General features: G+C 40.6%; 1 protein-coding gene across 1 annotated transcript in view; it reads right to left on the reverse strand.

Moving 5' to 3' along the window:
• Positions 1-1,237: 1,237 nt before the first annotated feature.
• Positions 1,238-12,446, reverse strand: part of ARHGAP8 (Rho GTPase activating protein 8) — a 127,872-nt gene continuing 116,663 nt past the window's right edge. The window contains exons 10-13 of the mRNA XM_048825080.2: positions 10,359-10,436; positions 9,567-9,695; positions 5,585-5,688; positions 1,238-2,267 (exon numbers count right to left, since the gene is read on the reverse strand). Of these exons, the coding sequence (XP_048681037.2) occupies positions 2,070-2,267; positions 5,585-5,688; positions 9,567-9,695; positions 10,359-10,436 (509 nt within the window). The 3' untranslated portion in view covers positions 1,238-2,069. The remainder of the gene's footprint in view (positions 2,268-5,584; positions 5,689-9,566; positions 9,696-10,358; positions 10,437-12,446) is intronic.

Genomic DNA, 12,446 nt, shown 5'->3' on the forward strand with positions numbered 1-12,446 from the left:
AAATTGCTGTGCTGTACTGCACTGCACAGCAATGTATTTGTCTTAACAATTTATGACATAAAACAGAGACTGAACACATTTCCTCCTTTGCAACCTCATTTTCCTGAAAGTGCAACAACATTAAATTCATAAACTCATCTTAATTATTCTCTTTATACTGTGCAACATTTTATATGTAAGTAGCAAAGTCATGCCAAACTGGCCACTTGATACCCGATGAAGTGGGTTTTAGGCCACAAAAGCTTATGCCCAAATAAATTTGTTCGTCTCTACGGTGCCACAAGTATGCCTCTTTTTTTTTTTAACAAAGAACAGACACTTAACAATAGATATTTAAAAGCCCAAATTTTGAAACACTTGATGAATTAAGAGAAAATTACACCATAATTTAAATTTTAAAAGGATGTGACATACAGTACAGCTTGTTCTATAGCTTTTTGATTATTGACATTTTAATAATTTCCTTTTATAGCCTTATGCTGTACATGACATCTACTGGGCAAACATAGGACTGACATAGTTCGATGGGTACTCTCTCCTATTTTCTCTAAATTGCCAAAAAGAATAAATCACTACTTGCTCTCTCACACAAGGATTTGGAAGCCTGCATCTGTCAGACAGGCAGATAGATACTTAGTAGCTATCAAGATGAGAGACTAGAAGCACAAGCCCCCAGTTAGCTAGAACCGCTAGAAGGAAAAGAGTTGCTTTGTTTTTGAAGGTGAAGGGATAACCAAACTGGTCTCCATGGATCATTGTCTTTACTATATCCTGAAGGGTACGTCTCCTTCAGCAGCTTTGTATGGGAGCAGGAGAAGCAGACGTTTGGGAAAATACTGCTTACTTTGGTCACCACTGCTTCAGTCCCTTTTGCTGTTACAAGGACAACATCCGTATCCTGTTCCACTAATGATCAGTAGCAGACAGAGGGAGCAGAACTGTAAAGTGGTATTCAAATACAAGTATCTAGAGAGAAAACACAGAAACTCCCCCTTACATTACTATGGCTAATTATTCCCACTGGGATTAATGTCATCCCACCGATAACACACACTAGATTAGATAAAAGTGCCATCAGGAGTATTTTCCAGGGTTCAGGGTGAGTTAAGGTTTTCTTTCTTTCTCTCTCTCTTTTTTTTGGGTGTGTGTGTGTGGGAGAGACTGATTTTAGGAGCAGATTTCTAACAACTCAAAAAACTTGAAGAGCATACAGCAAATAATGAAAACATTCAATGCCTTTTTCAAACAAGGTTTTCTTACATTCTGTATTAACTATATACTGATACAAACAGAAATTCTTTAAAAATAAAAACACAAATTACTTGATTTTTAAAACCTCAAGAGTGCTTGTGTAATTTTCCACTTAGTTTGCACATGCAACTACAATGGTTGGACAGGCATACTAGATATTTAAAAGCACAGAGACAGATGTATGCATAACCTAACTGACACTGGCAAATACTTTGGTTTTCATGGTACTTGCACATAAACGCAGACACAAGTGCACACTCTTTTTGTGCATGTGGGAATGAGTGCCTGAAATTCTGAAAAATTGATCTATAATTTGTATATATTTGAAGACTTCAAAAGAAACTTTTTCCAGAGGAAAAAATTGCCTGTATAGCCCTACTGCAAGAAGGGGTATGATGGTCCAGAAGTTATGGCCCAAGTGATGACTTAGCATCGCCCTAGAAAAAAATGCCACAAAGTAGGAAACTTCAGGATGCTTAAATAAATGACAGTCTTATCTACTGTTATGAATTTTTAAACTAACAAATATTTAACAATTGCTAAAGATTATGAAAAGAGGAAAGTTTATGCCACTTTGACCTGTAGGTTTGTGAATGTTTATATACACACATCCACATACAAACAGTATCGGTAAGCATATTTCCCCTAACATCTTTGATATCTGCAAAATCATGGTGATGCAAAATTGAGAAAAGGATTTTGCTCTGTATATGAAATATACTTGTTTCTGTAAAATCCTGTGTATAGTAAATTCTCATAGGTTTATATGTGAAGATTTCTGCTAAGGTAGGCATATTCCTTTTCCCTTTTTGTGAACATTAAGGTAAGATATCACCAGGTACTGTTCGTGAACTGAAGATCTTGGAGTAGAAATCTATCAGTAATTCAGTGAAGAGATTCAGAGGATTCAAAGCACTCAGGGAAGAAGCTCCTTCAGGCGGCCAGATTAAATTCAACCCAAAGACACATGCCAGGTTGGATCCAGTCATTTTGTTATAAATACTCTCCTGGGATACCTGGAAAAAAACATACATACCACCAAAAGTGACAAATGCAAGCAACGTGAAGTGCCAAATTCCACATGGAGCTGCCTGGCGTGAATATTCTATAACCACAGGGCCTAAATGGATCCTGAAAGGTTAGCCCACCTCGAGGTTGAGCACATAGTAGCTATGCAGTTGCCCAGCCCAAGCCCCACCTCAAGGCTGAGTCCACAGCTCTGCGCCACCCAGGTGCTGAGGAATGGCATTGGGGAGTCCCTAAAAAAGCAGAGTGCTTCCCCAATCCCATGACAGGGGGCTGATTGACAGTTAGTGGCATAGGAAGGCCATGCAGCCATAAATAGGGTTTTACCAGTTGATGACTTGGAGAATACAGGTTCTATTGGACCAAAGATCACAACGGTCCTCCCATTGTAACTTGAGGGGAAATAAGGACAGTGACACCACTCCCAATCTCCCTCCAAAATCTAATCTTTCTTGGTTAGAAGGTAAGGACACACCCTTGTGAAAAGGTAGCAGTAAGCCTGGGGGTTACTGCAGCTATGAGACCCAGCTGCCAGGAGTGAGAAGGACCAGGATTCATGGAGGGCAGCTTGGCATTGCATAAGTTCTAAGGATCCTCCACCTGAGAAAGCAGATATTGATCCCGTCTGGTGGCTTTCCATACACAACCCAGTTTTCCTCCCTTGAGTTGACATGGCTACAGCGCTCAGGGGTGTGAAAAATGCACATCCCTGAGCGTCGTAGCTCCACCAACCTAACCCTCAGTGTAGATGCAGCTAGGTTGACAGAAGAATGCTTCCATCAACCTAGCTACTGTCAGCCAGGGAGTTGGAATTCCTAAAGTGATGGAAAAACCTCTTCTGTCACTGTAGTCTGCATCTATATTACAGGGTAACAGTGGCATGGTCACGGCGTTGTAGCTATGCTGCTATAGTGCCCATGCTGCAGACCTGGACGCAGTATTGATCTGTCCAGTGAAGAGCCGGCTTACTCAGCCATCTGGGGCTTATGTGCCCCTTACCACCACATAAACCAAACTCAAGATTTAGCCTCAAACTGAGTAATTGCAAACTAGCCTGCATGTCATTCTGTAAAGAGGAAAACAACCCATTTCCTGACAAACAAATTGAATTATGTATTCATTAACAAGGCTGTGTTGTAAATTTTTCACCGTATTTTTATAACTGGAGCCCAAAAAAGTGCTTCTGCAAAATAATTTGCACACATATAAGCAGTTTTTGGAGCCCGCTAAGCTCATCTATTCATGCATAAATCAATTTACTGCACATGCCAATGGAAACTTGTACATACAAATACTCGTTTGTGCACGCACACACATTTTGTGAACTCAGCTGAGCATCCATGCATGTAAATTTTGTGGGCACCATTTAGGGCCTGAGTCTTGAAAACACCGCTTGTTTTCCCCTTGTTATTTGTATTATGGTAATGCCTAGATACCTCAATTGTGGGACATTGTGTTAGCTGCTGTACAAACATGCAACATTTTCCACTACTCAGATTTGCTCTTAGTGGTAAGGTACTGCTGTTGCCCAAAATGATCATTTTCTAGCAGCCTGAGATATTCCTGAGTGGGGAATAGACAGTTTGCTCCTTTTTCAGTATGCTGGGCTCATTATGGAAGGAATCATTTACTGCTAGTCTAAGGTCAAAGGACTTGGAGCCATTCCCATAACTCAGGTCTTTTACTGCTGTTGGAATCACATTGTCTTGTTGTAGTGTCCCTTGGTCACAAGAAGATCGGTCGTTAAGGGGGTAGAGACTGCATAGCAAAGTGTTGGTCTTTTGCTGAGAAGCTTGAATCAAATTTACCATCTTTAAAAACTGTCTCCTGATTACATTTCATCCCATTTCATAAAATTACCACAAGTACCTCTTACGCTACTCAAGGCTGAACTTGTGAGGGAATTAAATTACCTCTTATATGTAAGAAGGGTGATGGTCACAAGTAAAAACTGGGATTATTGGAAGAGCAGTGTGTTCAAGTTTGAATTATGGCTGCTTGCATAGCACACCTGACCTATGATGAATAGAAATCTCCAGCTTCCAGGTTGTTTCACATTCCCTTGACCTTTATGAATGCAAATACTCCCTCAAACATGAAAGATTAAAAGCTACAGATCAGCAAAAATTGCAGATCTGAGTGCTAATATCAACTTGACTCTGTGCTTTACATAACAAGGCACACTCAAAAATAAATGCTATGTTCTGTTGCCCAATTATAGAAAACACTATGTAGTACTTTTGCACACCTCATTAACACCTCAAGTGTTCAGCTCTTAAGAAGTGCGTCGAGATGGTGCATCTAGTACTGGAACAAAGGCACTTACACGATTCATAACACTGAGGAGAGATCAGTTGCTGAAATAATAGCAAATGACGTGAGGATTTTTATAATAGCTTTTGGAGTTCAGTTAAGTAATGATAAATGAACATGTAGGTATGAAAGGTACCCACTAGTTTTGTCTGCGTCAGGGTTGGATCAGTGTGTTTCCTTTAATACTGCTTTTTGGTGAGGTTTTGCTATAAAGAGGCATTAAAATAACTTGTTTCTGAAATGTGGCTCACAAGCCCTGAGGACCAATTCATCAGATGGTATAAATCAGCAATGTGCCTGAGAATTCCACGGGATTTGTGAGTGCCCAGCACTCTGAAAATCAGCCTGCTTTACTTAGGTGCCTCATAAATATGTATGAAGGGGCTTAAATTTAAGCATCCAGGCTTGAAAAGGTCAGCCCAGAAAGATGGTAAAATTGGGCAGTAGGAAGGGAGATTGCATTGCTGCTACTATTGCTTTATTTCTCTTCTGTGAATAAACAGATGACTTTGGACTCCAGGGGCTACTGATCCAACACCTTTCTCAGGCACTAAAGGCTTTACAGGCTTGTTTATTTTATTGCTGGGGGAGGGAAGACGTCATTTTTGAGCTTTTTCTAAAAAGGTATTTCACACAAAAAGGGAAAGTAAAAAAAAAAAGATTAAAAAATCAAAAGCACTAGAAATGTGGAAGTGTCCCTTTTAAACACATGAGCAAGCGTGTGGTTTTATGTCTATTTAGACCGTGGTTTCAATGATTTATACAGAGTTTTATACTGACGTTATCACTGAGGTCATTGTTCAACTCTGGCTTTTATTAGAAGTGGATATGTGTTGCAGCCTGAAGCTGCTGCATTGACAATTAATGCACAACATCCTTTTTGCATTTCTCCAACTCTTCCAATTCTTTTTCTTTTCTTTTAAATGTTGAATTTTGCAAAAACAGACTTTTACAAAAAGTCTGCCAGAATTATGGGAATTTTGCCTGTACTCACCATATGAAGGAAGCATATCAAGTATTTCAGAACAACATAATTGTGCTCAGGAAGTCCTTGGATTACTTGTTTACAGCTCGTCACTCGTAAACTACTTTCCACACCTGTAATATCAAGGTCATATGTAATCTAATCCAATAGGCATCAAAATATAGATAAGGTTGCAATTTTCTTTTTAGGACAATTTATAAACTTAGTGACACCTGCAAAAATCTGGTGAAGTTACTTTGGATTTACATCTCTGTAAGTGAGAGCTGAATTCAGCTCAATCTGTGTACACTACTTCCCTTTGTTGGGATATGTGATGGGGCAGTTGCCCCTCACTGGCAGAAAAGGGATTAAAAGCAGCCCTAGGGAGGCTGCACTGGAGGTGGCCAATTAGAAAGGGGTTGAAGGGAACAGCCAGTCAGGGCCAGGCAGGCCAATATAAAAAGGGAGCTGAAGGGCTGAGGAGCACAGTTTTCTGTTGGGAGCCCAGGGAGGAAGGACTGTGTCTCTGGAGGGCTGAGGGAACTGCCAGCACCATGGACACAGCAGTGCTGCTAGCAGGGACTTGGGGAGCAAGAGACAGTTTCCTGGCTGGTTGCTGGGGTTTGCAGGCTGAGGCAAGGACAATGAGGATACTGGGGCCACAAGGAAGTGGCCAGACAATTTGGTACAGTAGCCACTGAGGAAAGTGGCTGAACAGTGGACTGCAGGTCCCCCGGAAGCGGGGAGCACAGTGTGTGGCATGGATGGAGGGCTGTGTCACTAAAGAGGATGCTGTGGTCCTTGGAGAGATGTGGGTTCTGGAGCAGGAGTGATGGTGAGGCACCACCCAAAGAGGGTGCACTAACATGCAGAGCTAATTCCCAAGACAGCCAGCAGGAGGTGCTGGAATGGTGAGTTGTACCCTGTTACAGGATAATAATTAGTGACATGCCTTTAGATTGCAAAGACACTTTCAACTGAGATTTTCAAAGCATCTTCCAAGTATTAATTAAGCCTCGCACCATCCTTGTGAGGTAGGCAGGGATTATTATGCCCATTTTACAGACAAGAGAATTGAGAGAGAGAAGTGAAGTTACTCAAAAATCATGATGTTAGTCACTGATAGAGTTATGAATAGAATCTGATTCCTGATTCCCAGCCCCTCATATAATCACTGGACAGCACAACTCAGAGCCTGAGAATAACTCTCAGACTATTTTCTCTAGCATATGAGTTAGCTGAAGCTGTTCCTTTGCTACAGGGAAATTTCATGGTCCTAAATTTGAATCCCATTACCTCTCTTTCTGTACTGGGTACAGCTGCTACTATATTTATTCCCTGACTCAACTCTCAATGAGACCCCTGCCACTCAAAATGCTCTCTCCTTACTCATATACCTGCAAACATACCTCTGTTGTGACCCTGCACCAATCCTCCATGTTCAAGTCCTAGGCAGAGACTCGCAAGATGGTGATTTCTGTGGATATGCATTTTCTAGAAACTAGCTTGACATCATTAAACTCCTTTTCACTAATGAGCTAAATAGAGTTTGAACTTAAGACTGCCAGGAGAAAGTAAATGACACCCTGAGCCACCTAGTGAGTCTATTTCACTTACAATTACATGAACATTAGAATATATTTTAAGGTGTTCTCCAAAAGACCTGCACATAATAAATTGCATAGAACTCCATGAAAGCTTTAAACAAGATTTAATCTGCACTGTACCCTGGATTATCACGAATGGGATTATGCACATATTTAGCTTTGCTCATGTGAGTAAGTAGCTGCAGGAACAGGGACACGTTCAACTTTTCTTCTTCTTCGTTTTGAAAGAATGCCTAGGAGCCATACTTATGGATCAGGACCCCACTGCATTATACAAAACACATAACCAAATGACAGTCCCTGCCTGAAAGAGTTTACTATCATAGTCACCAGCTGCAACAGAGACTGCCACTGATAATAATTTCAGCTTTTCAACAGCAGAGTCTCTCAGTTATTAACAGAGTGTAACAAGCTGTTCTGGAAACAGCCAAGCCTTAGTTACCCCCACCTCAAAGAGCACCTGGTTAGAACAACCCTCTTTCACAATTTGTGACTGGAAGTTCTGTTGACTCAATGCTTATCAGAATTTAGAACCCACCTACAATGGAACTAGTGCATAGCAGAATATATGTCTCTCCAAGCAGGGTGTACTAAATGCCAGACATACTGGAATATATAGACTCACTCTGTCAGCATAAAAAATTCCCAATGCCCGGAAAAAGGCCACATGATTGAAGTTTTATCACCAGTAGATTCATGTGATGTCAGCCCTTTAGATAATTAATATATTCCCCTCGCTAAGCTTTAAGTCACTCTGGTTTGTTCCCTAATATTTTATTCCAGAGTAGTAGCTCTACTAAAATTTCAATAAAATATACATAGGCTGGGCCAAATTCTGCTACCACAATTTCACTAGTGCAGATGAAGACACTGGGATTGCACTGGTGTAACTGAGTGTGGTCCAATGTTTTGAAGTAATTGAGTAAAGCACACTGGAAATTTTACCTAATTCTTGATGATGCAGGATTGCAGTACAAATAAATGAGTAAACCTTGGTTAAAAAGCAAGAGGTCTATGTGTGGGCCTTTGGGGCTAAATCTTCAAGCTCCTACCTGCTCTGTGTGGACATTACATATCACACAGCATGCTTCCATAAGAGTGGAGTTTGCCCTGGTGGCATTGTTCCAAATTCCTCCCTTGCTCAACTTCTTCACTGCACACTGATCCCCCATCTGGCTGACAACTTCCATCCCCAAAGGCAGTTGCACTTTAGCAGAGAAGTGATTTGTGTATGGAGCAGTAAATAGTTTTGAAAAGCACTTTGAAAACCTCCAGGATGCAAAGCACCATATAAAAAACGTACAAAAAGAACAGAACAATGGGTTTTAGTATGGGCAAAGGGAATAGAGCAAAGCGGGGTGAAGGATGGAAGAAAAGGTGCATATTAATATACTGTACTATAAATATATAATAATATGCTGTTTTGTACTTCTACAACATGGCCCAAAATTTTAAAAGATATAAATCCAAAATTAGACTGCTAAGTCTGTATTTAGGCCCTTGGTCTAATTTCAGAAATGCTGAGTTTCAGAAACTTTTATGCACCTGACAGAGTGGAAGCTGTTAGCAGCTCAGGACTTTTGAAAATCAGGCAGATGCCGAAATATGGGCTTGCAGTCTAACTTTAGGGTCCTATTTCTGAAAGTCTGGGCCATGGATTTTTACCTCTGCCCTCTACTGGATGGAACGCTGAACTTGCTATCAGATCAGTCTAGTGCAGGGGTCTCAAATTCAATTTACCTTAGGGCCAGTGCCAGTCCTCAAATCCTCCCAGTGGGACAATAATGTCACTGAAGATGGTGTTTAGAAAAGAAAACATTTATATTGTATTTTTTTATTTCAAATTTCTTAGAAATAATAAAACTGTCATACAACTTCTTTGCCTGCCAGAGAGTTTTTAGTGTTTGCCAGACACCTGGCAACGCTTCAGTTCTGTCAGTTTGTTGATGTTTGGCCTCAGTGACTGAGCAGTTGAAACCTTCAGGATTGCAGTAAGGTGGGTATCAGATAGTTGTGTTCGGTATTTTGACCTGTTTATAGTCATTATGGAAAAAAGTGACACTGCCTCCATGGCTGACTCTGCCCGGCAACTAGTGATGGTATCTCTGTCCCTCTCCCCCCACCAATGGGAGCAGTGGGAGGCGGTGCCTGCAGCAGACAGAGCTGGCAGCGTGGCTGCATGTGTCTCTCCTCCATGGGCTGCACTGGGGAGGTTCTCGGGCCGCAGATGGCCCGTAGGCCGGGACTTTGAGCCCTCTGGTCTAGTGCCTGAGGCTTAGAGGAGATGAATGTTCTGATACAAATCCTACTATGTCATGGATTAGTGACAGAGTCATTATAAATTAGCCAAACCCAGATCAACTACAAATATAAAACTCATGACATGATAAGTGATTTATACTCACTGGTGATTCCAAGGATTTGATCGTAGGATTCAAAGGTTAGCAAAGGCTGTGGGAGTTCCCTGAGGAAGGTCTTCAGGATAACAGCAGGAATATGGATATCTCCATAGTCATCAAAATTCACAGGCTTCCCTAGAGGACCAAAAAGGATGATTCCTTAGTTACATGTTTCAACATCTCTTTTATTATTGTTTAAAAATTGTTCCAAACCACAGTTAGAAAAAGAGAACCTCCTTGTTTTCAGCTTCTGCAAAATCTTAACATTGTCATGTTGTACTTTTTTAAATGGAGTTTTATTAATCTAGCTTCAAGAGACTCACCTCAAAAAGACATTTCAGCAAATGAATTCAACACATTTCACAAATTGTTATGTAAAATTATATTTCATTGTCATAACCATGGAAAAACGCTAGAGACAAAATGACAAGAAGATACTGCACTGGATAATTTGTAACTAACTGCAGTAACCTACCACGCATTGAGGCAATGCAAGTGTTTATGAAAAACTAGACCATTTTTTGACTTAAGCCTCATAATTCATTAGTTGCTGCAGATCTTGTAAACTCCAGCTTTGACATCAATTGATGACTCATTATTCAGAAAGCTTTAAATGCCTGTCGTTATCTTTCAGGTTTCTGTATTACTGCTTACACTAATATGACATTTTAGGTTACAAATGGGTTTATGATTAACTAATTACATGAAAGATAGCGATACTGTGTCACCAACAGATAGAACATCAATCTGGCCTTTAGAGTGTTATTAATTTAAAGCAACGGGAGGATGGCGACTTACCCTGATTATAGAGTTTCTGAACCTCTTTGATAGTTTGTATGCTGGCTGATCTTCTGAACAGGCCTTCTACTCGGAGCCCTGAAAAAATAAAATGAAGGTGCTCTGTGTGAAAGCTGTCGTTCATTGGCTTGTTTTGATGGGTTTCAATCCTATTAGAACAGAGTGAGTGGGTTTGGTGACAGGTACACATGACAGACTCAGAGGCAAGCATTTTTCAAAGACTGCCATTTTGTTGAGTTTAGAGTCCAGCGAGGTTCTTCTGAAGAAGTACCTGCATACTGTGATCCATAAAGCCAGGATGTAGAATCAAACATGCTTTACCCTGGAATAGCAATCTGAGCTCATCCTTTAGCATACTTTGTGGAAATAACATTTGCTTTTCTCAAGGTTTTATTAAACACTTTGCAATTAATTTTTTTCTTTCAGGGTCAAGTTTACAAAAGCGCTCACATGACGCAGGAGACTAAGTCCCATTTCAAAGATAGTAGTGCCCAATGGCTTATTTGTACAAACACTTAGTTCGTGGCAAGCTGGGGTGTGAATCTACCGCACACTAACCTGCCACAGACTAGCTGTGTCTGTGTGGACCCTGCTGCCATACATTAAAAGTTCCCTATTGCACTTCAATCTATTCCTGTTTCAAAGCAGGGTAGATAAAAATGAACCAGGGAACTTTTAGCACACAGCAGCAGGGTCCACATGGAAGTTAGTGTGCAGGAGGCCAGTGTGGGTAGATTCACATCCCAGTTTGCCATCAATTAATGTTCAAGTAGACAAGCCCTTAGAATTTTAAAATCATTGGGATTTAGGCTCCTAAGTCACTTTTGAAAATGGGACTTTAATCATATAGGGATTTTGCAAATTTTACCCTAAATTTCCCACAAAGGCATCTACTACCCCAAAAGACAGAGAAAAGAATGCAGTGAACTTCCTACATTCAAAGCTTTAGATAAACATTTCAAAACAGAACATTTATGTGAACGATTATGAATCTCTTCAGTTTGCAAAATTTGGGACAAGAACAAGTTATGGGATTTCAGGTATTTTTTGTTTCTAATTTGGCATGAAGTCACTTTTCCCTCTCCCCAGCCTGTGCTGCTCCACCCAATCTGCATGTCTTGCAAGGCACAGGATAGAATCTGACTCAGGGTGTTCCATGCTCTGGAATCACTTTCCCTGCTGGTCCACCAAAACTCAAAGTCTCTTGATCTTCTGTGGCAGGAGGAAAGCTGTTTGCTTGAAGGGATGGCTGCTCTGTGTGGGAGGTGCACAGACTTTTAGGCAATGTCCTGCCAACACTTTTGTATGTGCTTAACTTAAAGCATGCAAGTAGCCTCATTGAAATTAATGGTCATGTGCTTAAAGTTAAGCAAATTCATAAGAGTTAGCATGAACAGGGGCCTTACTTTGGTTTGAGAGTGTTTTAAGTAGAACTAGTTACAACATTTTTGCTGAAATATGCCCTTTCATCAAAGCTTAAATGTTTTGCAGAGATGTACTGGTTTCCACAAAACTTCTGATAGGCAGGTTTTTAGATCAGGGAGGGAGAGACTCTCTCTATCCTGGTGGATGGGACACTGGCCTGGCATGTGGGAGACCCATGTTAAAGTCCCTGCTTTCTCTTCTACCTTTCTGGTGTGTTAGCTGTGAAAAGAGAGAGCCACTAGGGGGTATACAGCAGGCAGATATAAGCGTGTGTACGCAGAAAATAAAGTCCGTCTTATATTCACTTCCACCACGGTGTCCTGGGCCTCTGTAAACTCTACCCTCACCCCATTTGTGTGAAAATATTCTGAAGGTTTTATTTTTGCTCTAATGTGAAACTGAATTGTTGTCCTCAGATCAGCTCTAGTTTTTAGGCAATATGTTAAAATATGGTATTGAGGCAGTCATACAGTACTATGACTAGTCCTTTAATTACAGAATATAATCCAGAATGCACAGACTGTGATTTAGTGCATCTTAAGTTACTGCACATATGCTTGGAGTGGTGATGCCCCTGTTTAACTGGTTGAATAATACATTTTGTCATTCTCTTTTATTGAGGCACGTATTCTACTTATTTGTACCCCATTATGCAAAGAAACA

Source organism: Caretta caretta, chromosome 1 (assembly GCF_965140235.1).
Source record: "Caretta caretta isolate rCarCar2 chromosome 1, rCarCar1.hap1, whole genome shotgun sequence".
NCBI classification, from domain to species: domain Eukaryota; kingdom Metazoa; phylum Chordata; order Testudines; family Cheloniidae; genus Caretta; species Caretta caretta.